The sequence below is a fragment of the Misgurnus anguillicaudatus genome, chromosome 5 (assembly GCF_027580225.2).
Source record: "Misgurnus anguillicaudatus chromosome 5, ASM2758022v2, whole genome shotgun sequence".
Taxonomy (NCBI): Eukaryota; Metazoa; Chordata; class Actinopteri; order Cypriniformes; family Cobitidae; genus Misgurnus; species Misgurnus anguillicaudatus.
The window spans coordinates 5,709,083-5,735,820 of NC_073341.2; the positions used below are offsets into that span (position 1 = coordinate 5,709,083).

The 26,738-nt window shown below is 40.0% G+C and overlaps 1 protein-coding gene across 1 annotated transcript in view; it reads right to left on the reverse strand.

Moving 5' to 3' along the window:
- Positions 1–7,001: 7,001 nt before the first annotated feature.
- The window catches only part of plch2a (phospholipase C, eta 2a), a 157,825-nt gene continuing 138,088 nt past the window's right edge, over positions 7,002–26,738 (reverse strand). The window contains exons 14-24 of the mRNA XM_073867458.1: positions 26,277–26,375; positions 25,958–26,058; positions 25,787–25,872; positions 25,439–25,621; positions 22,964–23,071; positions 22,335–22,459; positions 22,066–22,150; positions 21,294–21,440; positions 20,996–21,075; positions 15,659–15,980; positions 7,002–9,534 (exon numbers count right to left, since the gene is read on the reverse strand). Coding sequence (XP_073723559.1) covers positions 7,955–9,534; positions 15,659–15,980; positions 20,996–21,075; positions 21,294–21,440; positions 22,066–22,150; positions 22,335–22,459; positions 22,964–23,071; positions 25,439–25,621; positions 25,787–25,872; positions 25,958–26,058; positions 26,277–26,375 — 2,916 coding nt within the window. The 3' untranslated portion in view covers positions 7,002–7,954. The remainder of the gene's footprint in view (positions 9,535–15,658; positions 15,981–20,995; positions 21,076–21,293; positions 21,441–22,065; positions 22,151–22,334; positions 22,460–22,963; positions 23,072–25,438; positions 25,622–25,786; positions 25,873–25,957; positions 26,059–26,276; positions 26,376–26,738) is intronic.

Genomic DNA, 26,738 nt, shown 5'->3' on the forward strand with positions numbered 1-26,738 from the left:
CAACACTGACTTGAATCTCTGCAGATGCAAAAATATACTGTAAGTGGGGGCAGGGCCATAGCAAAAGAATTTTGGTCCCCCTGAAAAAAAGAGGGCTGATGTGGGCCCCATAACCCTCCACCCATATACTGGATAAGATATGAGCATGTAGGCCAGTATGCAACCTAATAAGGATTTCTTACAAAATAACAAAATGGATAGCAATAAATAAATAAATAAAGGTTTTCACGGAACATCAAAACCTCCAAAATGATCAATATTTAAATACTGTAAATATATCAAAACAATGCCATTAGGCTGTTAAGTAACATTGTTTAAAGCCCTATGCAATTATTCAAAACAAATTAATACAATCATTAGCTTAGCAAAAGATAAGAAATTGTTAAATAAGGATAAAAAAGGTTATTTTAAAAACCTGCACTATAATGGCTTTTCCAGTTTTCCAATCGCTTTATCCGTCTGGTATTAAACAGCTGAAGTAAAGAATGCAGTCAAATGTAAAAATAAAACCACTTAAATTACTCATTGTCCTAATTTTGGATGAAGATTTTATGGTACTGCATAATATATCTCTAAACAAAGATAATAAATGTATCCAAACAAAAACAGTGTGTTGAATTCATGTTTTCTTGACAATAAAAATCGCATCAACAGCCGGCAGGTCTGTAAGGTTTGTGGCATGCGTCGGGTTCCTTTTTTCAGTGTGTTATTCAAAACAACTCTGTTTACAATAGCACAAAAAACAGGGATGTTGAACTTTTGGGGAAAAGTGTTTCACAATATTGCATTTTCTCTTGTTTTCATTAAAATCTCAGACACAGAACTTATATTTTGTATAAATTCTTGTAGAAGTTCCCAGAGGATATATTTTGTATACTATTAATACAATGGGGGCCGGTATAGGATAGCCTCTGGATTTTATGGGGCCTTCTGGGTAGTGGGGCCCCCTATAATTGTCAACACCTTTCACCCCAGTAGCGAGGCTGTGAATGGGGAGTTTATCGGTGGACTTCTTTTGCCTCCGTGAAATGGCCTAATCCTAATTTATAACCCTTTAGAATGGATCTGGCATGATATATAAGATGTTTTTGAACCTCTGCACCATGGCTTTAGTACAGAGAAGCTAAAATAGTATGAGGCAAATTGAAAGCTGGAGTGAAACTAAACCACCGTGATAAATACACATCCATAGTGAGCGGCTTTGCCTCTGGAATCCTAATGAAGTGAACTTTTGTTTCAGAGACAGCCTACGATCTCTGTCACTCAAAGAGCCATGTAAATCCCAAGGCGGTTTTTAGTCGCGCGAAAGGATTCGGATATGGTCCTCTCACCAGCCATGGTAGTCTTGGTAACAGTGGCCCTCAACATTCCAGAGCTTTTGTACTTTTTGGTCAGAAATGACTAAGAATAGTTCTTATTAATACTCATGATGTTTTTGTGGAGTAAAGCTTGGGGACAAATCTTCAAAACATTTTGGTGCACAACACTTACCATTTTAAGTAAAAACAGGCACTTTAAAAATAAAAAATATTATAAAACGAACAGATGACCTAGTAGCGATGTTTGGGTCTGAGAAGTAATTGAGCATCAATTGTTGGGCACGGCTGTATTCCATTGCATTTTTTTCTCAACGGGAGTCCTGTGTGCATGGCCAAAAGGTTGTAAAGGGTGAACACAAATGAAAGGCGCTCTTCTGAGAAAGGACCATTATTACCACGCAGGGGGCCAAATCTTCAAACAGAACCCATCTGCGTTCTCTTTGAACAAGTACTGAATCTTGTTTCATAATACACTATATACAGAGGCACTTGTTGTTGTTATGGGATGTCTATAATGTGTTATTTAAGCATGACAAAATGTTAGTTAGGTACTGAATTCGTTTTGCTAGTAATGTAAAGGGAATTAAAAAGACAACTAGGCTGATATATTTCAACAACTATAAGGTTTGAATTCAGGCAAAGTGCCAGCTTAGTGCACATGTAGCAGACAGGACCTGCTGGTTACTATCAATGGTGTTATAGTCATTCCACCCCATTAAACTTAAACATCTCCTAATGGTGGTGCGGTAATTAGTGACCCTTCCCTCTGCCACCCCCTCAGCTTAACCTGGTTATACAATACAGTATATCAGGACATAATAAAAAAATCATCTGGTCCTTAGCAGTTAAGGTCAGTTTTATCATATTAATTATAAGTAAAAGTAATCATTAATAGTAAGTACAATATTATTGTGCCCCACCAAGATCCCCCAATGGACCTGAATTGGTGAACAGGTTAACAGTTTAATATTTTGAATGTGTCAAATTAGGAAAAGAAAATGATGCTAGGAGAAAAGAGAAACATGTTAAGAAGTTTGATTCTGCTTAATAATCTATTTCACAAAAGAAAAACCAACAACACTTAAAAGATGAAAATGTATTTTGCCTGTTTTTATGTCATAGATAATAGCAATGAGATTTGTATTATATTTTAAAGGGGGGTATTGGTATTTCAAGCATTCTGACTTATTAACACAGTTATAGAGTTGTTTCCTCATGCTAAACGTAGGCAAACTGTCAAAAAAGCAGTTGGGCGTGTTACAGAGTATTTCTGTGCCGAATGCACTTCGCCAGGGTTCGTACAAGTTTCTGAAAGTTTTTTTCGATTACAGGTCCATTTGACGTTTCATGGGTTTTCTACGTATCACTCCTTTATATAGGGGCACTTCCCCCTGAAAACCCCGCCCACCTGTCAATCAGCGGGAGACGCTTGAACTTACAAACATTCACATCACGCGACAGCTTTGTTTAATTTCAAAACTCAACAAAAGAAAAGAAGAAGTGTTTTTTTGGATGTAGGGAGAAGAAAGTCAGCCTTATAAAAACAATGGATATAGTTTATCATCCGAGGTAGCAGCGGAGTTTTGCGTGTGTGTTTGATGCGCTGGATTTTCCCAACCAGGTCACGAGTTGCATGCGATAAGTAAGACTTCTGTCTTATGTTGGAAATAGTTGCGTGCATATTATATAAATGACACGAACATGTAGTGAATCATAAGTTAAACAGTGTTGTATACAGTAGTGTTGCATGACTCGTACTCGCTCCTCACGCGGTAGTAACTCTTCCTTCTTCATTTTTTCGTACGTTATCGGAAAGATTCGGTAAAGCTAATCTTTCTTTTATAAATCTGATTAAACTAAAGACTCTTCGGAGATATAAAGGATGTAATACTACTTTATAGGTACTCCAGATTAACATCAGAAATGCAGAAACAGCGTGTGTTATGTGAGCTTTAACCACTGATCTAGAAAATATTCTTGGTTATCATTTCAGAAATCATATTAGAAAACATCTCAGTTACGACTTGATATACCTAATGAAAGCCAATCTACTCTGACATATATGTAAAACGTCAATGAAATTGAGCAAAAGGAATTTGCATGTCATTCTCCGCCCTGTACATACAGTATAAAAGGAGATGGTGTTTCACCACGATACTCTGCTCGCATCAGTGGGGTGGAGCAGTGTTCCCTCCATCAGGTAACCAAGACGTTTCCTTTCTGTTATTCACTGGACGTTGTGTCAAATCGCCACAAGGACTGCTCTGTGTCTGACATCAGCAGAGCGTGCACAGGCAGGAGAACATGCCACCAGTGACCGCTAAGTGACATCACAGCCTTCCAATGAACATTGTAAGCGGACTTCTGTCCGATAGGAGGGGAATAGACCCTTACCAGTAGCACCAGCAGTGCTCACCCCCTAAGGTGAAACGCCCAGCCAGCCACCCAGTGTTTTAAGTTGTTACCTTGAAGGACAGGGGCCTACACTGGCTCAACAAAAAGGTTATAAAATCGTGCGAAGGGGATGGGCATCACCCAACCTGCCGCTCCACATATCTGCTAGAGTGGCACCTTGGGGCAATGCCCAAGAGGAGGCAACTCCTCTGGTGGAGTGAGCTCTCACACCGAATGGGCACAGCAGATATTGGGATTGGTACACGATGGAGATGGCATCCACAATTCAGTGCACCAACCTCTGTTAGGAGACCCCCTCCTCCCCCATTTGCTGTTCTCCAAAACAGACAAAGAGTTGGTCAGAACTCCTGATGTTCTGAGTGCGTTCTAGGTAAAAGGGCAGAGAGCATACCGGACCAATAATAGGGTTGGATCTTACCCCCGGAGGGGAGCGATTGTAAGTTCCCCACCTGGTCCCAAAAAGGGAGTGGTGGAAACTTTAGGCATTTAGCCAGGCAGAGGTCTCTTGATGACGTGAGAATCTCCCAGCCCAAACTCTAGGCACTTGTGGGAAACAGAGAGCACCTGCAGATTCCAATTCCTCTTGGTGGAGGGGAGCGCCACCAGGGGAACGGTCTTCATCATAAGATGAGAAAGACCAGCTTCCCCAGGGGCTCAAATGGGGCCCTTTTTCAGCCCGAGAGGACTACTGAGAGGTCCCAAGAGGGAATGAGCCGTAGTCTAGGTGGATTTAACCTCCTTGCACCCCTTAGGAACATGATAATCAGATCGTGCTGTCCCAGAGACCTACCATAGACAAAAAAAGTGATAAGCAAAAATGTGGCCACATGCACTGTGAGGGTAGATGTGGAGAGGTGTTTCTCTAATCCCTCTCTGCCACAGTTGGTGATATACCAGCTAGGGTGCCCCAGGAGCCAGGCATGGAAGTTACACAGGTCTGGCCTTGGGTGCCAAACGTGCCTTGCCCCTGATGGAAAAGATCCCTCCACAGGGGAATCGGCCAGGGAGGAGATCTGAGAATTAAGTCTGGTTGGGCCAGTGAGGCGCAACTAGCAGAACCTGATGCTCTTCTTCCCTGACCTAGCTCAGTAGCTGAGCAATGATGCTCACTGAGGGGAAGGTGTACTTCCTCAGATCGTGTGGCCAGCTGTGCGCAAATGCATCGGGTCAGGGAGTACCAAAACGGACAATGGGTGTTGTCTGGGGAAGCCAACATGTCCACCTGGGCTTCCCCAAACATTTCCCAAATGTGCTGAATCATGCTGGGGTGGAATCTACTCTCCACGGGTCATGACCTGTCAAGAGAGCACGTAGGCTGCACGATTAAGGTTGCCTGGGATGTGAGTGCCGCACAAAGACCTAAGTCTCGGCTGGCTCCACAGCAGGAGGCGTCAGGCAAGTTGTACCATTTGACGGGAGCGTATGCCACCCTGATGAATGATGTACGTGGTGCTGTCCGTATGGGCCAACACATGTTTGTCCTACAGGATGTGAAGAAAGTGCCTCAAAGCTAGCGAACAACCAAGAACTCTAGACAGTTAATGTGCCAGACGGGGACCTCATGTGTATCAACCCAAGAGGAACAACCACTGCCGAGGATGCCATGTGCCCCAGGAGCCTCTGAAAAAGTTTGAGAGGAACCACCACTCTGTACCTGAACATCTTCAGGCAGGCCAACACCGACTGGGCAGCTTGTTGGTAAGACACGCTGTCATCGACACACAGTCCAGTTCCATATTGAGAAAAGAGATGCTCTGCACAGGGGATGCTCTTTTCCCAGTTGAACCAAAGACCCTGTCAGTCTAGGTGCTGTAGCACGAGGTCCCTGTGAGTGTGCTAGAATGAGCCAGTCATTCAGGTAGTTCAGTATGCGAATGCTCTGCCCCTAAGGGGAGCTTGAGTGCCCTCCGCGACATTGGGAAAGACACAGGGGAACAGACCAAAAGGGAGGACCTTTTACTGGTACGCTCTCCCGTAGAAAGGGTCTGTGATGAGGGAGAATTGATACATAAAAGTACGCATCCTTCAGGTTGATGGCCACAAATCAGCCCTGATGGCAGACCGGTATGCGGTGAACGTATTTGTTTAGCGCTCGAAGGTCCAAAGGGGGCGAGTCCCCCTCCTTTCTTGGGCACGATGAAATAAGGGCTGTAAAAAAGACATCTTGGCTGATGGGACGGGTTCAATCGTCTGTTAGACCAGAAGGGTGCAACTGCTGTAAAAAGTATGGTGGCGTCTATGGAGGTCTAAACTGGACTTTCTCCTAGAAAAGGCAAGGCAAGCCAAGTTTATTTGTATAGTATATTTCATACACAGGGGTATTTGTAAAAAATGTCACAATATGCCAAAACATATCATCATTTTATTTTCATGGCGACTTTAAACCCAATCTATGTGTATGTGTGTGTTATCTGAGAGGCGACTGTCTGTTTACCATCCTTTTTTACCATATATATATATATATATATATATATATATATATATATATATATATATATATATATAATACTCATTTTATTCTATATTTGCATTTATTTTGTCATTCAATTTTCCACTGTGATTGTTGTTTCAGCTTATTCTGCTGCAATTGAGGCATCTGTAGTTGTGAAGAAGTGAATATCCACTGTATTTGCTTGGTATATAACACCTGTTGAATCTTCACAAAGTATTTTCATTACTTTAAATTAAAAAAATCCCAACATGTAATACTCATTTTAACCCATGGAGGACGCTATTATGTTTCACACATACTGTATAGTGCATTCTGGGTCGATGGTTTAATGGTCTCGAAGTATTACTACAGTTTACTATAGTAAAAACCATGGCATCCACTCAAGTTTTTCATATGAGAATGTTTTACTCTCTACTTTCACCTTCATACCTCTCAGATTGTCTTTATTTTGATAATTTATGCTATTCTCTCTGATTTATATTGAAAGGGTTGAACAGAAGATGTTGATGTTGATTTTTAATGGCATGCAGAAGTCAAGATCACATAGCGCCACCTACTGTCTGTGTGCATTTATAACTCTCATCTTCTGTTGCACATCATTTAACAATCTACTGGTTGAAGACTTGTTTACCATGTTGTCCTCGCTGTAGCATTTTTCAAAGTTTATTAAAACTATGACATTTGTACTGTTTTATATTTCACCAAAGACTTAATCTATTACGCAATACATGTGATTATAGTCAGGGTACCCTTTAAGAAGAGTTTGTTGACTTGAGATACCAGCACATACAGTGAAATAAAACAAGAGAAAAATATACTTTAAAAAATTTATTTCCCATTAACTGAGTAGCATTCTTTAAAAAAGTAATAAAATGTATTAATGTACTGAGGGCATCGACATTGAATAACATCTACATAACTCTTTACAACTCGACTCTAATAGACTGTACATCTTGAAATCATAAAACCTTTAAAACATAAAAATACAGACGACCGTAAGAGAAACAATAATATCAAGTGACATTCAGTACAATTCCAAGAGCAAGCTACTGTACATAAAGTGAAAATCTGTGATTTTATTACAGTAGTATTACTAGAGCTACACTTCTTTAAAACATCATCAGAAGGAAGAGCATACTGGATTTATTCTGTAACCTAAAAACTGAAAATAAGCAGTCATTATATTCACTACAACCAAAAACAATTCATAAATTATTTCGACAAATACATTCCATGCTTGTTCAGAAAGTTTGTTCTCATACCATAAACAGTACAGACAAAATGCATTCGAGTTTGGCTGCAGACTAATAAATATATAAATCATTTGAACTATTAATACAGTAGTGTTTATATTTCACTATCTATTGCTGCAGTAGATCATTGCACCTTAAATAATAATAAAACAAAACAATCTAGGTTATTTTTATTACAGTACCACATATGCTGCTGGCATGATCCGATCCTTTAAAACGCTTGAGTTTCATCTTATAGATTCTAGATTAGGTGCAAACTAAACATATTCCTTTGTTCTTGCAACTTTGGCTGTTTTTAACAAACACATGCACATTAACAAATCAACTAGCAAACCGTTGCATTCAATGAAACGTCTCTTTCCCTTTGACTGTTAATTATTTAGGGTTAGAAAGGTTCAGCAATGGATGTAGAAATGATTGACGGCTCAACGTTATGAGTTAGGATGTCTTTGGATGGAGGGTGCGATGTTGGGATTTGTGTCGGTTTGCTAGCAAAATCTAAAACTCAAACTCTTTTATAGCCTGAGCGTAAAGAAGACATCATCGTTCGGGCTCAGGGGGCTTCGCTGGGGCGGTCCTGGTGGAAGCTGGCTCAACAGGTCCAGACTAGTGCAGGGACTGTGGGGTACACTACAGGCTCCTTCAGGATTTCCACGTTCTTCGATAGGACTTCCGGACGACCTTATCAGATTTTGCAGCCGCTGCCTCTCCTGAGCTTGCCTGGCGCGGTTGGCGATGTATCTCACTCGACTTTGGCTCCGTGATGAACTCCTGCGCAAAGATGGCACCTCCTCTTCGTCCTGTTCCACTTCTGCGTCGCTCTTGTGTTCGAAGTCTTTGCTGGTGAGGGGCTCCACATCAGTGAGTCTTTTGAGCTGCTCCGTCAGGGCGTTCTGCGGTGTACTCTGAGGTCTCCCTCGTTGGCGGCTCGAACGCACAACAAAACTGCGGCTGATGCTGCGATACTTGCTTTGAAAATTACAGCCGATATCATCTGAGGTGAGATCTCCGAGGCTTTTGGATTTGGAGCCACCTTCCACGTCTTTCACTAAGGGAGCGCTTGACCTCTTAGAGCCGGCAGCGGCGAGGGCAGACGACTGCTTTAAGCCCTCCATGTACAACCTGCTCCATGTATGGCGTCTCTGCATAAGTCGACTTGACTCTTTCTCTGTCACCAGAGGTCTGGGTTGTAGTTCGTCATCAGGCTCGCACATTTCTCCGTCCCGCAGGTTGGGGTTGGACTTGCTTTTGGTGACCGCGGTGGACGGGCAAGGCCGGCCCATCCAGGCGGCCACGGATACCTTGTTGTCCGAATACTCGCGGGTAGCGCTTAGGCAGGTGAGGCTCTTCCTCGAAAGGTTAGGCAAGGACAAATCGATCACAGTGTCATTCGAGGAAATGCTGGAAGACGATGACACGCTGTCGCGGTGGCTGCCGGGGTCGAGTTTGCTCCAGAGTCTGTCGTTTAGAGTGGCGTCTGTTACAACCTCGGGGACGGCTGATGGGCTGTTCACTTTACTGGTGGCTTTTACTTGTACTTCGCTTTTGGTCCTCCTGACGGGAGTCCTCAGGCCTGTTTGCATGCTTCGTCCTAAGTCTCTGTCGAACACAGTCTTCAATGTCTGAACTCTTTGAGAACTCGAAATGCTGACCGTTTCCTTTGGGGCTTCTGTCCCTAGAGTCTCTTTTGTGTTTATTTCGGAGACTTTGGGATCGGTGACTGCGTGTCGCACTACCTCAGCATCTGCCTGCTCCGGCAAAGGGGGCGTATCACATCCGATGTCCAGGTAGTTTGTGGAAACTGAAGAGTTGATGTATTTTTTCCCAGACTCTTCATCATTGCTACTATATGAACGGACGGATGGTTTCAGAACGGCCTCATTGTTTTTCGCGGGGATTCGATTTTCCCCATTGGAAGAAGTTGTTATTGCTGTGGATGATGGAGATGATGTAGTGGAGCGACTGGTACAATGTGGTGAGGTTTCCACAGGACTGTGCGTGGAGTTCAAAGGGTTGTTCTCCTGACATTCCTCAATAATGGATTCCAGATATGAGGTGATCACAGAGGGAGTTGGACTCTGCACTTCCAAATCTTCTGTAGGCACAAAAAGAGAAGAAATTAACATCATAAGGGATCTACTTAAAGAGGATCTAACCAATCACAAGCATGGATCTCAATACAGTGATGAATCAGAGATGTTCACATTAGTCTACAGGCTTATGAGCAGCGTTGACTAGTTCACTGATCCACAAATTTGTGGTTTAGATTTTAAAAAGCATGGACAGTCAGAAATAAACTGCAGGGCTGAAAGAAACATACAGCAACAGATTTATGAAGGGATTTTCTAATTTTGCTCAACTTTTTGTGTATTTTCCATTTCATTTTAAGTAACAGTTGTTCATGCTGATAAAACGTTGAAGTTTTCAATGTGACTATTAGGCACTGTGTTCTTGATTTACTGATGTATAACAACTAGGGTGGTTAATCGATTAAAATATTGAATCTAGATTAATCACATAATTGAGTGCGTTTACATGCACAGTCTTACGCAGATTATATTTAATAAACTGATAACATGTGGGGTCATGTAAACGCGTAAAAAAACAGTTTTCCTTTATCGGGGAAAGCCCATAAACGGCATAAGCAAAAACCGATCGGCACAGGTAGGTTTTTGCTCATTATGCCGATTTCGCGTGGCATGTTAACACCTTAACCAGGTTTCTCACCGTGTCCATGTGCGCATGTCTCCGCGTATGAAAGATAAACAGCACACGTGGAAGTAAGCGCAAAGTAACTCATAAAAGTCTCTGCTCGACTAAAGCAGTTGATAGAGAAATAGAAGCTCATGTTACATTTACAGGTTCTGCAGACACGAGAAGAAATACAACAGTACAGTTTAAGACAGATATGCCATTGACTTTTTGACCGACTATTATGTACTATAGGTGGTGACGTCACTGCCTGCGAGAAAACTGATAATTCTCCAAGTCCCATGTAAACGCAGTTGTCTGCATAGCCTGTTTATTGATTTACATGTAAACGCATGAAAACAGTTTTCTATTATAAGCAGATTTTTGATAAAAATTTAATAAAGTTTAATTTCACGTGCACGCGCGAAAGTTTCACGTGTGCGCGCAAAACTAAACTTTATTTAATTTTTGCTCCATGTCCCCTTAGGGGCTCTGTACACACCTATGTTGATCAGAGTATTAAAAAATATAGTATGGATAAAAATGCGTGATTAAGTTGCGATTAATCACGAGTTAACAATGACGTTTACATGCACAGAATACGCGAATACCTATCCAAAATCTGCACAGTAAGGTTTCGCATGAACACATGAAAGTTTCACGTGAGCACATGAAACTAAACTTTAGATTTTTTTTACTCCAATGTCACCTTAGGGGCTCGGTAGGTGTGGACACATATAGATGCTTTATTAATTGTAAAAGAGTCAGCAAAAAGAATTTAGATTTTTTAAGGTTAAAAACTAAATCACCGCATCCATACCTTAAAATCACTAGTAAAGCTGATTTGGCCAAGTCAAAAACAATATAAATATAAAGTTCATATATATATATATTTGTTGAACTTTAAATTTTTTTAATTTATATCTCAATTTATCTAACAACGGGCTATGCCTAGCGTTAGAAATTGTGTGTTGCATTAATTGCATGTTAATAAAATTAGTGTCGCTAAAATGAATTTACATTAACGCGTTATTAATGCGTTCATTTTGACATCCCTAATAACAACACATGTGCATTAATTCATATAAATGTTTGAATGTGTGGATAATGATTATGATATGCATTTACAATAAACACAAAACAAGTTTTTCGATCATTATTACTAGAATATGATGATGAAAATCATAGTTAAAATATGAGGAAAAACAAGAGCAAAAAAATGAATTATTAATTGTTGCCTTAAAGTTTTTAACATAATAAAAAACAATAAAACACAGTTAAACATGCTCGGTCTGAACAGCTAAATGTACCTGAGAAAATGTCTCCATGTGATAAGTTAATAAAAAAGAAAATAACACAATAAATACACACACAAAACAAGGCAAAACAATAAGTGAATAAAAGATTGTAGTGATAAGTGTCAGATGTGATCTATAAGACTGTAAAGTATCTTATTATGATAATAAATGATGAAGAGTGTGTCAGAAACACAGAAGCGTCAGAAATAACCGTTCACAAACTCAAATACAAGTGTCACATGCTACATTAAAATAAAACAACATCTTCATGCGTTTTCTGAAGGAGGACGACACACAGATATTGTACACAAAAGTCTGTTTACCTGGTAAATGGTCAGCCCTTCAGTTCTCTACTAAAGACAGAAAGCATGCGGGAAGGAACAAACAGACATTTTTAACAGGAGAAATCCAGAAGGAAAGAGAAGAAAACAGAATAAAGAGGAAGGAGAAAACCTGAAGAAAATCTACAGACAAAACATTTGACATTTCTAGACACATTAAAGAATCTGGCCATGGGAAGATTAACATAAGATCTAGATCATCGGAAAATGAACATTCTGTCATCATTATATCACTGTCATGTACTGTATCACTTTTTTCTGTGAAACACAAAAAGATTTATATTCATGGTAGTCCCCATTTCCTTTTATTTTACAGAACAAAGAACAAGCTCACGTTCACCAGAAGAGAGTTCAGGTTTTGAGAAGATTAAGATAAGGACGGCATCATTTTTATTTCTTTTATCATTGTCAAAACACAAAGTGTAAGAGCTCAGATCATGTGGACAACATTTTAGTAATACTTATACACATCTGGATATCATAAAAATGCCCCTTATTCAGAAAATATTCCCAGTGTGTAAGACTCGTGATATCTGGACCTGTCCCAGTGGTGACGCTGACCATCTGCTTTGTGTTAGTACATATGTTTGGGACAGGAACCCATACTTAATACTTACACAAGAGTCTTGTGACTTTCACATCTGCACTTTTCTGGTTCCTACACACACTCTACTAATATTACCAATTTACATTAAAAATACATTAAAATAAGACACTTTTGTTTTTCTTATATAAGCAGCAAATCTCTCATTTTGTCCTTCCTTAAAGGGCAGATATTATGCAAAATCCACTTTTACAAGGTATTTGAACATAAATGTGTGTTGGCAGTGTGGCAACCCTACAATGAAAAAAAATATTGCTTAATCCCCATTAAACCAAAGCAGTCTCATTAGACATTAGGGGTGGAACGGTACACAGAAGTCCCGATTCGGTTCGTACCTCGGTTCAGGGGCCACGGTTCGATTCACTTTCGGTACAATGGAGGGAAAAGCAAAACAAAAATGAAGAAGGCATTTTTTTTCGTACTTAAGCTAATCTTAAAAACATAGGTGTCCTTATCAGTGTTATTTTGAGATGTCATGAATGTGAACTGAAATGCATTTAACATACTATCTCGTATTTCAAAAATGTATACCTCTTTAAGTAATCTTGTACTCATCTTTCATACAAATATGGGTTCAAATGTATTACAAGTGTTACCTAAATACATTTTAAAATTACATTTTTATTTCATATCAATGTACTAAAGAACAAAAACATAGGCTTGTAGGATGAATTAATAGGTGTGTACGACTTCACGAGGCGCTGCAAGAAACGACAAGTGGATGACGTCAGAGTAACGCGAGAGCGATTTGAAATCAGCCTCCTCCGCAAGATTTCTCGCGGTACTCTGACGCTGACTGCGCTGCGTAAAGTTGAGCACGCATAAAACTGAAAGCAGCTGAACTCGACAGAACTGCCCTGCGTATGCCTGTTGTATATAGCAGGACAATTTATCTCCTACTTCTCAGCGTGAGAAATATAAAGTGTGGCGTTTGAACTGACTGAAATGCGTGTGTGTCAAGGTGAATGCGTGAGACTTGAGAGCCCTGATTAGATGTATTTCCACTCACATACCTAACAATTGCTGAACAACGCCGACGCACAGTCTTCGTCTTTTCCACCACTCTCTCAGCTGTACTATTGTAACTGACTGGAAAACTGAAGTTTTGCCAAACTTGCGATCTTAAAGAGGCTGGCGGAGCGTCTAACTCTTGTGGAACACCACTTGCCATCCTCGCTATCGCTGCTCACTAACTGACTGGACCGGCGTCGACGTGACAAAAAAATGCAGAGTGCCATAAAGAACCCGCAGATCTAACAGTAGTTCCGCATTACATTAATTATTTTGCACGCAAGTTTTTTTATTTTCATACCGTGTATTCTCCGTTTAAATTCATGCACCGAACCGTGACCCCCGTACCGATTCGGTTCGAAACGAATACATGTATTGTTCCACCCCTATTAGACATGCTGTTATGATTCTTATGTTAATGTGATGTCACACAAACAAAGCCCAAAAGCTTTTCTAAATGTTTTTGTTAGCACGTTGTAGCTCTAATGCATCTAAAAATATTATTGTTCACAGGAAATCAGATCTATTTAAACTGTAAGTGCTCACTTGGTACTGCACTCATTTAAATGTAAAGGTACAGACATGAAAACAGCGACATGTGTAATAAATGACGTGTTTGGTATTTTGAGCTGAACTTCACAGACACATTCTAGGTACATCTGAGACTTGAATTACATCTTGTAAAGATGGGCATAATGTGTGCCCATTAAATCTAGGTCTGAATGCTATCTATGAGGGAGCAGAGGGGATATGAGATTTGTCTTTTTCAATGGGCTATGTTGCTTGTAATTATCCTTCAAATCGAAATAAAAAACCTCTCTGGTTTCAAAGAATGTCTAATGATTGTGATGTATGATCGGTTTAACTTTTGGTAAAACTTCACGCTATAATTGCTGCAGGAATTGATTACATCACAGTGAAAAGGTAGCCTGGGTTTCCCCAATATGCCTTGCGCGCAAATTTATTCACGCTGCAAGTCTAGCATGGACCTATTTTGCCCCAATCACAGAACGGGGAGAAGGGCAGCAAGACGATGACGATGTCTATGCGACACACCGATTGGCTATGAGCTACATACAGACGCATTTGATAGATATTTGTAGCGGCCAATTCATGGCAGTGGACATTCGTAAACCACGCCTCAAATACGAGAAAATGGAAATGTCTGCTGTTAGCCAGGCTAGTGAAATGGTTTGAATCCTCATTGTTTCAGGTTTGTGCTCTCACTTTATTAGTGCTTTATTGATTTATGGATACAGGAAGTAAGAGGAAATGGTGGGAAAATGCAAACATCCAAAAGAGATTCTTTAATATGTAAGATTATCCCTGGGGATCCTGCAGAGTCTTCTTAGAGATTAGGCACGGGATCCACACCACAGTCCAAAGAGGGTAAGGGTATTTAACATCACAACCTATAGAGATCTACCCTAGTTCTGAAATCTGGGATCTAGCTACAAACTATGAAAGTCTTACCAGTAAAAAACAAAGGTGATTTACTGCGGATCTCCTCCATTTTTTGGGCAAACAGGGCATTCATCTCACGCTGCAATGTCCCTGCGGCCCGCCTTCGGTTCTCCATTCCCCGTAGTGGGAATATAGCAGGTAGATCAAGACTGGCCAAACTGCCACAGCTACTAGAATCACTGTCAGACAGGCTCATGACATCATTCACAGACATAGACATGATAAAGTTGCTACCGTAGTCGGGTGGGGCGGGGCATTGCCGACAAAGCCTAGTTTTGCTGTCTGGTATTGGGGGAGGTGGGGTGGACCGGAAGAGTCGGCGTGGAACGCTACAAGAGCGAGCATTTCTTGCAGACGGGTCCTCAAGGGGGCAGAAAGATGCAGCACCTAATGTTTGCCGAACCTCTGTATTTGACCTAGGTAATGGTACGGGTGTGACTCGATCCTCGAGGTCTGGTTTGTGCTTAGAGTTTGTTTGGGCCAGGACATGTGGTTTAAGACTTGGCTCAGGCTGAACCTGTCTGGAAGCTGTTGGAGAGCGACAAGGCCTTTCAGGCCTGGAAGCAGCAGTGCTTGTATCCTTCCTCTCCAACACAGGACTCTCTTTGGTGCCAATTACACACTTAATGCAATTGGAAGTCATCCCGACCCGTCCGGAGCTGTTGATCGCCACACGTGCAAACACGCCTGGCTTCTCATCCAGTGGATCGCGAAGACGCAACCTGTTGGCTCTCTTCAGAGGTTCACTCATCGCCCCCCTGTCTTTGTAAACTTTGGCGCGGGGCTCATGATTAAAGAAAGCACTCTTACCTTTACTGTCATCAGGGTGAAGCTGCCCGTTGGTGCCGTGACCCCATGATGCCGTGTCTCCGTTGCGGTGGACGGGTGGCCCCTCCTCCGATTCCCGCTCCTCGCTGGCGCCCTCTGAGCTGCAGTCTTTTGTGTCGATAGAGATCTCAGGAAAACCCCTCTTGACTTTCGGTTGGCCCTTTGTGGGCGCGCTGGCTGTGCGGCGCAGAAGGTGAGCACCAAAGGTGGACTTACGGCTATGCAGAGCAGCAGCATGGCTGTCGAGAGACGACTGCTTTGGATTTCTGTGAAACAGTCCTTTTATACCACTGACTGCCCGAACCTGCAACAGGATGACACAGAGAATCACCAAAACGAGCATGTCTTTGAGAAATATAAGTAATAACCAAGCTGTAATTGATCTTAAACTTTAAAGGGTGTTACCCCAACCCAATTTGCAATTGATAAGAAGTAACTTTTTGATGAAAAAAAATTTCAAACCAGCTTAAATCTTTTTAACATTTTTGGCCAAAATGTTGTTCATCTTGTTGGAGGACTGGTTGGTCTTTCAGCCTGAAAATCTGGTGTACAGTGTCCAAAACCTCTTATCTGGACCATTAAATCATGCTGGGGGCTGGATAGTTCACAGAGTTCACAATGATGTAGAAATATCATTGTTCTGCTACACAACACAAATTAATTTATTTTGAAGAATATCTGTTTGCAACCAACCAGATCTTGGGCACCACTGACTTCCATAGCAGAAAAAAGAATACTATGGAGGTAAATGGTGCAACTGATCTGTTTGGTTATTAACTTTTTCAAAATATCTTCATTTGTGTTCAGCAGAAAAAAGAAATGTACATACAGGTTTGATACAATGATAACAAAATTTACATTTTTCTGTGAACTATCTATTTAAGTGATCTTTTAGAAATAGGTAGAAATCCCAATGGACAAATAATTGACGACGGGCCAAGGTGGTAATGCTTTATGGGTAATGTTACACCGCGGGTATTTTTGTGTATTTTTTAAATAATTTAACGGCTCGTCGTCAATTATTAAAGGGACACTTCACTTTTTTAAAAATATGCTCATTTTCTAGCTTCCCTAGAGTTAAACATTTGATTCTTACCGTTTTGGAATCCATTTAACCGATCTCCGGGTCTGTCGCTAGCACTTTTAGCATAGCTTAGCACAATCCATTGAATCTGATTAGACCGTTAGCATCGCGCTAAAAAATAACCAAAGAGTTTCGATATTTTCCCTATTTAAAACTAGAGGAGCTGGCAAATGAGCATATTTAAAAAAAAGTGTCCCTTTAAGCTTATACCACGGTTACCACAGACATTTCTCTGGTGGTTATTTTAAGTTATACCACGGGTCTGTTGAATGCTGCATTCTGATTGGCTGAGAAATGTTCTATGGGTGTTGATTATTTTTCTGTAAACCGCACACCTATCTTTTCAAATGTCTTAAAAATAGGTACCAGACCAATGTTTGTGGTAACCGTGGTATAAGAGTGATAATTGACTCCGGTCCTTTGAATTATTTGAAAATAATGCACACCTGTGGTGTAACGGCACTCCGCTTCGCGTCGTGCCGCATTACCACCTTGGTGTGCATCATTTTCTTACAATTCAATGGCCCGTCGTCAACCATTCCTTACACATTTGGCAGGTCAGGTGTGAATTTATCAAAAAAATAATGCATTCCTTTCTCAACCAATCAGAATAAAGCATTCAACAGCCCCGTGGTATAATAAGCAATAATCTGATCGTTTGTACTGTACATTAAACATATTCTCATGCAATAACTCTCATCTGATATTACACGTGACAGCAGAGGAAAATAGTGACTTGTAATAACATAAATTAGCACAACAAATAACAAAATTAACAGACAGATGTGACCAACACAGACCTTTAGAAGATAAAGACAATGTTGGGAATGTATGACAGTAATGTGAACAACTGTGAATTATGAAGAAATGTGAAGTGAAAGGAAGCAGGACATTCTCGTCCATTTATCTGGATAAAATGACACTGCATTATCAAATCTAATTAATGATCAAATCATTTATGATTTATATGTTTAGAATAGCAATTTAATTGTATCCTTATTTTGTTAATCGTCCGTCTAGGATTCATTCTGTCTGATCTGCTGACTATTGACATATTGAATAAAAAAATGAAGCTCTCTAAAATCAGGTACATGCTAAGTTCATGCATCTGCATTTCTAAAATACTTGCAACAATTATTTTCATTAATCGATTAATCAGACAATTCTTTGTTCGATTAATCGAATAATTGGATAAAAACAACTAATTTTATTATAGAGCAGCCCTACTCTGATGCCAATTCATCTAACCAAGGCAGACTTACTTACAAGTAAACTCTTATGAATTTGGGATTTGACTTACAGTAACTCAAAGAAACCCCGTGTTAAAGGTACCTGCTAAATCTCACAGTCATGCATAGAGAATAAAAAGACCTAATCTCTACTGCTCGAGTGCTCCGTTACTGTAAATGAGGCAGCGAAGCCGAGATCCTGTCATGGACTTGAAATGTCCTGAGTTCAGTGAAATAGGAGTGACCCGCTGACACTGGATCTGTTGTAGGGGTCAATGAGAATGCAGTCGAGGTATAGGCATTCACAATCATTGTATGTCACAACTCATTCTGCATGAGTTGGCATGGCGAATGAATCTGGGTTTAACCGTTCGCTGGGATTACAGGGGGAGGGGTTTGCGAGAAGCATGCAGGGTGCTGATTGGTTCTCACTACACCTGAGTTTTGAACGAGGATCCTAACAATTTCCTGCCTCTATAGACAGCTTTTGGACTAAGATGAGTGCACTGTAATCACAAACATAAGAGAGAAAGACAGAAAGAAAAAGAGAGAGAGAGAGAGAAGCAATAGAGTAAGGATGAAAATAGACAAACTACACAAATAACATTTGTTATTGACACCAAATGTATAGCGACAAATTATGGACATAAGCATGATCTAGTTTAGCTGTGAGCATGTTTACAAAATCGTATATCACTTTCCATGAATAAGGCACAAATTGTGGGTTTTTACATTTACGCATACACTAGAAAATGTTTTCCAGTGTGACATGCAGTGCATTTGGGGTGTACAGTATTTTCTCTCAGAATCAAACCCATGTATTTAATGTTGTTAGCAACATGATCTGCACGTTGAGCTAAAGGAAAACTGTTTAAAGAAGCACTAAAATAATTTTTGTTGAGTAAACTTTGAATCTGGTTTTTAGGCCTGAGAACTAGAGTTTTGTACTCTAAATTATCTGTGCATGGCCTTTCCAATAATAGTGACATAGAAAGCATACAGAAGCATTTATATTTGCCCAAACTGAAAGACATTAAATGTAACTTCATTCGATACATACTGGGTGTAATTCAGCTTTGCTACATCTACACTTTTATTCAAAGTGACTACTATGGCCCTGTCCCAAATGGCGCACTTCATGTGGACTTTCGATCTCGTGGCCTTAAATTGCGCGTGTTCGCGTCTAGGAGGTAGGGTGTCCCATCTGTCATTTTTACGCTTCAAAGTGAGCTCATCAGCGCCCTCTTTGCCCCCTTGATGAGATCTTTGGCGAAGCCCGGACTGCAGCAGGCTTCGCGCACTTTCCCAACCCAGAATTCCTTGCGAAAGAGCAATCAGACGATCGAAGGGACAAGTTCACACTGACGGGCAACTTCTCATCCTATTTCCGGCTTGACGCTCGAGTCTGTCCCAAAATACAACCACGTGGACTCACATCAAGGGTCCCTAAAGTCTGCTACATGACTACATGATGTCATCAAAGTGTGGACTCTGAAGAGGACCACAAGTCCGGAGTGTGCCATTTGGGACAGGGCCTAAGTAGTGTAGGGGTAGGCATCATCAGTCCTGGAGTGCCAATGTCCTGTAGAGTTTAGTGCCAGCTCTTATCAAGTACATCTGAACAAGGTCTAAAGAGACACCTGAAGGCTACAGGACATCGGCACTGCAGGACCGACGTTGCCTACCCCTGAACTAGTGTATATACATTTCTTTAATCAGTATGTGAGTTTCCTAGAAATATAGAACCCATGACCTTTGCATTGCTAATGCAGTGCTCCTCTCATTAAGTCACAGGAACTCTAGCTTTGCTAAGAACCCACTTTGGTAATTAAATAAAAAAATTGTATTGTAATGTTATGTGTTCCTTTAATTACTACAATAAATATGATGATTTTCAGTATTGTGTGGGTTTTTTAGAAAATTGCCGACACATTAAGTCTTACCAGCACATTAAGGGCAGTCACATTAAGATTAACTAACAGCTTGCCCCAGCAAACCAGCCAACCATCATTTTATCGTTAAATAACAACTGTCTGGAATTACTAAAGAAATGTATTGGATAATTAGCGATGTAAATGTCTGGTCTAGTTATTTTTGCCACTGACCTTATTTGCATATGCATTGCTAGGCAATTTATAAAGGATTGTGATATAACTGGTATTTGCGGCACTATTTAACACTGAAAAAAGCATGCCCTAAACCATTTTGCACTTAGAATGGCTGCAATTGTTGCTAATAGGAGGAGGCAAGTAAAGATCGCATGGTAGAAGGGAGAGGATTGTTTTCACGTGGGTGAATTTATTTGAAATGCCAGGAGAACAAATGATCTAAATTTTTGTTCGCTAAGCCATGTTATTTTTAATTTGCAGTGGGAAATATAAGACGACTTGGACCCCCCAACTAGGAGGAGTCACACATTACCAGATGTTTTAAAACTTATTGCAACGCTTTTCAGTCTACAGTGGCTTTGTTAGCTGGGATTTCACAGTCTGCATTTTCACCTGCGTTGTCCGTGTTACTGAAGTCACTGATGAAAATAGTGCATAAGCATATAATATTCCCAAATCGCCTGGAAGCTCTCGAAAAAATAAAAGAGGCCATGTCGATTTTCCCCAAATGTGCTCATTTGAGCTGCTCTAAGTAGACTGCGTTCGTCATTATGGAAATGAGCTGTTGTGCATGGGTTATTTAATTTGGGCCTATTTAGTAAATTACCCGCAGATTTTCCACTCCCATTTGCGTTTTTTTTTTTTAATTGTGCCCTCATGCTAGATTGCCCCATTTGTCTCTTTTGACTTTTAAGATACATTACATACACAGTGCCACTATTACTTACCTTTATAAAGACTATTCAACGTTTAAAAAATAATGAATGCTTGTGAATCTATAGATTCAAATTACTTAATCAATCTGCCAGATTGAGAATGTGTAAGTTTAATGCTAGATACTAATTCAATACTCTCTGACATAATACCAACAAGCTATACAATCCACCGACGTGCCCACCTTACTAGTGATGTCATTCACTGCAACATGAACAAAGATGGATGCCTCCTCCATGCCTTCCAAATACACATGCCGGTAACCTGAAACACAAGCATGAGACAGATAATCAGGCACAAAGATATATCATTTCCATTTCTCAACCAAGAAGAGATTATGGTTTTGCAAGGCTGCCTCATATTGCAAATTGCACAAACACATTTTAAGTCATGAATATCCATGACATCAAGGTTTAGAGTGGATAAAAGTTCAGATGAATGTTTCTTATATAAAGGAAAGTTTAAATAATGAAATGTGGTACCAGGAATCATGCTGTTAAAGGCGATGGTCCTCTGGCCAATGTAATCCTGACCAATCGGGTCATGATCCCAAACCAGGAAGCGTACAAGGGCAATCTCGGACATGTGTAGTGTAAAGACAAGTGTCTCCTCCCACATAGGGTTAAAACCTTAGAAAGAGAAAGGTAGAGAGAGAAAAATTTCAGAGGGATGAATTTATGCAGAAAATTTGGAATAAATGAGGAAACTAGGGGTGTTACATCTCATTCAGTATTATCTGATCACAAGCAACAAAACTGAAATTTTTATTTTAAATTAGCAAATTAAGGTCTTTACTCTTGATCACTTTTATTTTTTTTCTGGACATGATCTATATGAGTTCACTTGGACTAGAAGTCCTATCATTTCAGTTTAAAATGAATTATTTCCAGCAGTCTATATCCCAGCATCTGAGGTCCCACAGGGCTCGATCCTTAGACCAATGCTGTTCTTTGTTTTTGTGGTTCTATTCTCAAAATATTTTTCAAATAAAGAATCTCCTAAATGAAATCTCAAAGTACATCTACATGCACGTGAAAGTCACTGCTTTAAGAAAGTGTTGTAAATGTAAACCTAGTTCATGAATTACTGGAATTATTTAGTGCCCTAAGCAAGACACAGTTTGATGTCAGATCTTTAGGGAGTTTCATCTCATCCAAACAAACACACACATACAGTATAATGCACCACGTAATAGCCTCACAGTTTAATGATACTTAAAGACCAATTAGTGTGTGTGGGCTTTGACTCGCTCACCGTTGTCATCAACCACTCGGGTTTGCTGCTTACAGCAGTCGACCGGTAGTCCAATGATCTCTACTTCCACAAATGGGTCAATGATCTGAAGAAGAGATGTTGATTTAAAACAGCACAAGATCAAAATTTTCGACTGTAGTTTTTACAAATTCTCAACAGAATTCCTAAAGATGAAAATTCTCGCCAAATTTGTAAAGTTGTTAAATAAACAGGTGTTGTTTAAGATGATTGCATATGAACATGTTTAGGATCATAAATGCAGAAGTCACCTCTCCTCGGTCGCCCAGCATGGAGTCTTTAGGTTTGGGTAATTGTTGGCCACTGATAATCTTAAGAACTAGTTGTTTTTTCAGAAGGCCTGGTAAAGGATCCTCCGAAAAAGGATTGAAGGAACCTGTCAGTAGAGTAGACAGGGACCATTTACCAGACTAATATTTCTGAATCTCAACAACATTATTGTGACACTCCTAAACCCCTTTCAAACAGAGCGATGTTCCTAGAAAATGACATAAAATTGCTTCTGTGTGAACCCAAACTCATCCTGGGATTGATCCTAGGATGGAGACCTAGCAAAATTGCTGGGATCAGTTCCAGAAAAATCACAGAAGTTAAGGAGCGTCAAAAAAACCTCACAAAGTACATAACAATTACATTACTCCTCATGTATCTTTATACAATCTTTTTGGGATGCGTTTAAAAAACACTATCAGTGTGCATGAACCAAAATCAAATAATCCTGGGACAAATCTAATCAGTGTTTTCTGCTATCTCTGTGTGAAAAGGGCTATAGTTTGGCTATAGTTAGCATTAGTTACATTTGACATCTTGATCTATTTCTCTGTGTATACCCTTAACATTATACCACCAATAACTAAAAAAAATCAAGTGAAGTACTGACCTTCACACATACTGACAGGTTTTTGAATGTAGCCACAGTTGCCGTTGCAGGAGAATTTTGCTCTGTTAAGCTGCAGGACTCTCCCCTCTGACTGATAGTTCAAAGCAACTGCGAACAAGATATTGAACAAAAACATTATTTCACATTAATGCACACATCATAGTAATGATTTACCTTAATTTTAAAGGAATAGTTCACAACAAAATGAAAATTGATCATGAGCCCCACTCACTTTCACAGTTAAGAGTCGATCAACGTAGGGTAAGCAAGCTGCGTAGGACCCCAAACCACTAGGGGGCCCACTTGCTCTTAACTTCATGCGGTGCTGCACAGACTGCACAACTGGCGAATTGCATCATTGTGTCGCGAGAGGCATTCGAAAGCATAACAAGCAGTCCGATCTTATGATACTTTAATTCCAGTGGTCAGTCAGTCTGTGCGGCTCCGCATGTGTCTTGATATATGTATATGATTTAAAGCTATTCGTCCATGAAGGTACATATTTATTCAAGCAATACGTTGTGTGACTCCTGTTAGCATTTTAAAACAATGCACATTATGTCTAAAGTTTGCATATATAGAGAATTATTGATGTATTTTGGTATGTTTAGCCCTGGAGTAAACTATATTGATCGTGCCTTAGTTTTTAAGCAATTTGAAAAATCTGTTAAGTTGTTTGTTATAGTTTTTCTGACAGCTATTTAAGTTTTATTTGTTTCCTTGATGTTCTACATCTCTTAAAGAATACATTTGGCAGTAGACCTTGTTTTCTAAATACTAATGTAACAGATTAAGTTTTTTTTTTAGGAAACATGTCAATTTTATAATTAGGAAGTATTCTGATGAGTGTCACAGTAATGTCCATATGGCAAAAATGTTTTTAGTTATAGCTACATGTAGTATCTAATACATGTATATCCTCCATAGACTCAGCTATGTCTGGCTCTCTCTCAAGGTTTTTTTTTATCATAGGACTTTTTCCTGACGAATTCAGGTTTTTCCTCTCCTAGGAGTATTTCCAACCCCTAGGGAATCAGCTGACATTGGCTTAACTTTGAACTCTCTTCTATGTGCTACAATATTAATCCGATAGCATCTACAGTTTAATCTTAGCCACTGTACTCTACTTCCTATGTAGTCCATTGATTTTTCTGTTTTCTCCTGCTTCTATTAATGTAAAACTGCTTTGAAACAATTGTGAAAAGCACTATATAAATTAAATTGAATTGAATTTAAGCAGAGAGTGAAAAGGTTTTTATGAATGCGCTGATACCATGTATGTGTATTAACATCTCCATGTGTTACATTCATGCGCTGTAAATAAAATGCATTTATGTTGTCAAATGTTTTAAGTCAAAACTTAAGATAGTAGGTTGAATTGACTTACAAAACCAAGTTGGGATTACTCCACATTCATAAAAAATCCCAAAAATCCAAGAAGAAATAATTTTTCGCCTGCTCTCTGTTTCTCGATGAATTGGGTGCGACGCAAAGCAAGCTCAGTGTCACATTGTATCCTTCCATGTTCCTGAACTTGATCATAGTTTTATCCATTGGAGGTCTTCACGGAAGGACACGGGTCTACATTTTGAAAGGTCAGTTGGGTCCAAGTAGGTCCCATTTTAATTATTTCAGGTACCGGGTCTGATTAAAACCAAGTCGATCGGAGAACGGCCGTGAAAAGAGTCAGTCAGCGCTAACGCGCATCTGTAGTCTCAAGCGTGTGAAACAATCGTCGCAATTTCTGTGATTGTGTCTCTTTATGTGTGGTCCTATGTCTTACAGCGAGACAGTTTCGTCTGTTTCCCTGGCCTTGCATCCAAAGATAGCTTACCACAGTTTTCTGATAGTGTCAGAAAGTCAGCATGATCAACGCACATCAATGTGTGTTTGCTGCTACGACCTGCGTTCTGGTATTTGTTTACCACTAGCGCATACTGGTGACTAGGGCTGCACAATAAATTGCATGCGATAGTCATGCGCATCTCGTCAGTAAAGCCAGTTCCTATCTTAGTAGTAAATCACCTGCTTTCAGATGGAGCGGCATTTACTACACAGAGCCGTAGTTCACTGACAAGCTGGGTCATATGCGCATGACAAACACATTCGATTTATTGTGCAGCCCTATTGGTGATGTTGTGCTAATGTGTGTCACAGCAGCCTCCGATTTAATAGGTCTACATGCTTGTCGTACCCAAGTTTGAACGATCCATGAGGCACAGTGTGATAAGCTTGATCTTATAGGAGAGCAGTGTATCCCGGGCTTTAGATCTGAAATCTATAGTTGATCTATGTTTTTATTGTTTATTATACTTCTGTAGTGATGATTTTTATTTCTGTACTTTCTTTTTCTAAGTGCAGTAAGATTTTTTTTAAGATTAATACAGAATCTATATGAGAGCAGTGGACAGAAGGTTGACAGTGTGTTTCAGACATAGGGTTTATTTTGCCGTCAACACAAATGTTTGTCTGTACCCAGATGGCAGCCAGCGTTCCAGAAGGGCTGTGGGTTGAAGTTGCTGGAGTCCACACGGTACGGCGAGGGGTAGATGCGAGTCAGCTGCCGCTGGTTAAATCGTATGAACGGGGCAGGTTTCTGTTGCATTAGCTGGTGGGCTTTGGTCTCGCTCATGGATGACACCTGAAAACTACAGCTGCCTGCAGTCACACGACACAACAACACACATCACATAAGCTTACTGTACACACTGATGAATAATTCAGATACATAACACATCAGGCTATAGATATATTTTATTTTATTATTTATTAACTTTGTCTGAGCGAGTCTATTCCAGTATAAATGAGATTTTCTTTTCATACCTTGTGTCTCAAAGTCAGGCACTCCCACAGATTTAGTGTATACCAGATCAGAGAGCGCTCGCGAAAGCTTCATTGTCTTTTTCTTTCTGTTAAAACAGATTAAGGTGTGTTATATATATATTTATGTGCATCAGAAAATCTATTTGACATGATGAGATAGTGGAGGCGTACCTGCTGTGATGTGCTGCAGCTTTCGATGCTCCACTTGAGCTCTCCTGATCCGTGTCTGTGTCCTCAAAACTGGAGGATTTCCTCACTTTACTCGGCTTTTTCTACAGGTCAAAACATGACAGACGAAGGTAAGAAAGAGGCCTATTATTGTGATGATCTCTCACATATATGCACTGATTGACCAATCAGAATCGAGTATTTCAAAAATCCATGTATTAATGCAAAGTATGTATAAGTTCTATTTATAATTCCTGATAAGTATGAATCATTGATATGACACATATACACAATAAACTATTAAACTACTGTTTAAAAGTACCTTTCGTTTGGAGAAATTGCCCATAAATGATCTGGCCAGACGTTTGTTTCCACCAGTGTTAGCTTCATCTCCAGTATCGCCGCTCTCATCACCTTTACCCTGAATTTACAAGACAGATACACACTGTAGTGAAGTCTACTAATGCACAAAAACACACACACACACACACACTCAGGTGACAAGATTCAGAGGAATGAACACAACACTATTAAACATTTAGCAGAGACTTTGTCCTAAATGGATAAAGGATTTATATTTTATATGTGTATATGCAATACCAATGATAATAAACCTATGACTTGGTTGTTGCGAGCCCCTTTCTCAACCCATTGAGCAGTCATTTTGGGGTGAGGTTCAGTCTTTAACAGACCTTCACTAGGTGGCAGTAGAAACCAATTCATAGTTTTCTTGCTCTATTGACATAGGAGTGTGATGATGTATTATTTCAACCCAACATTAACA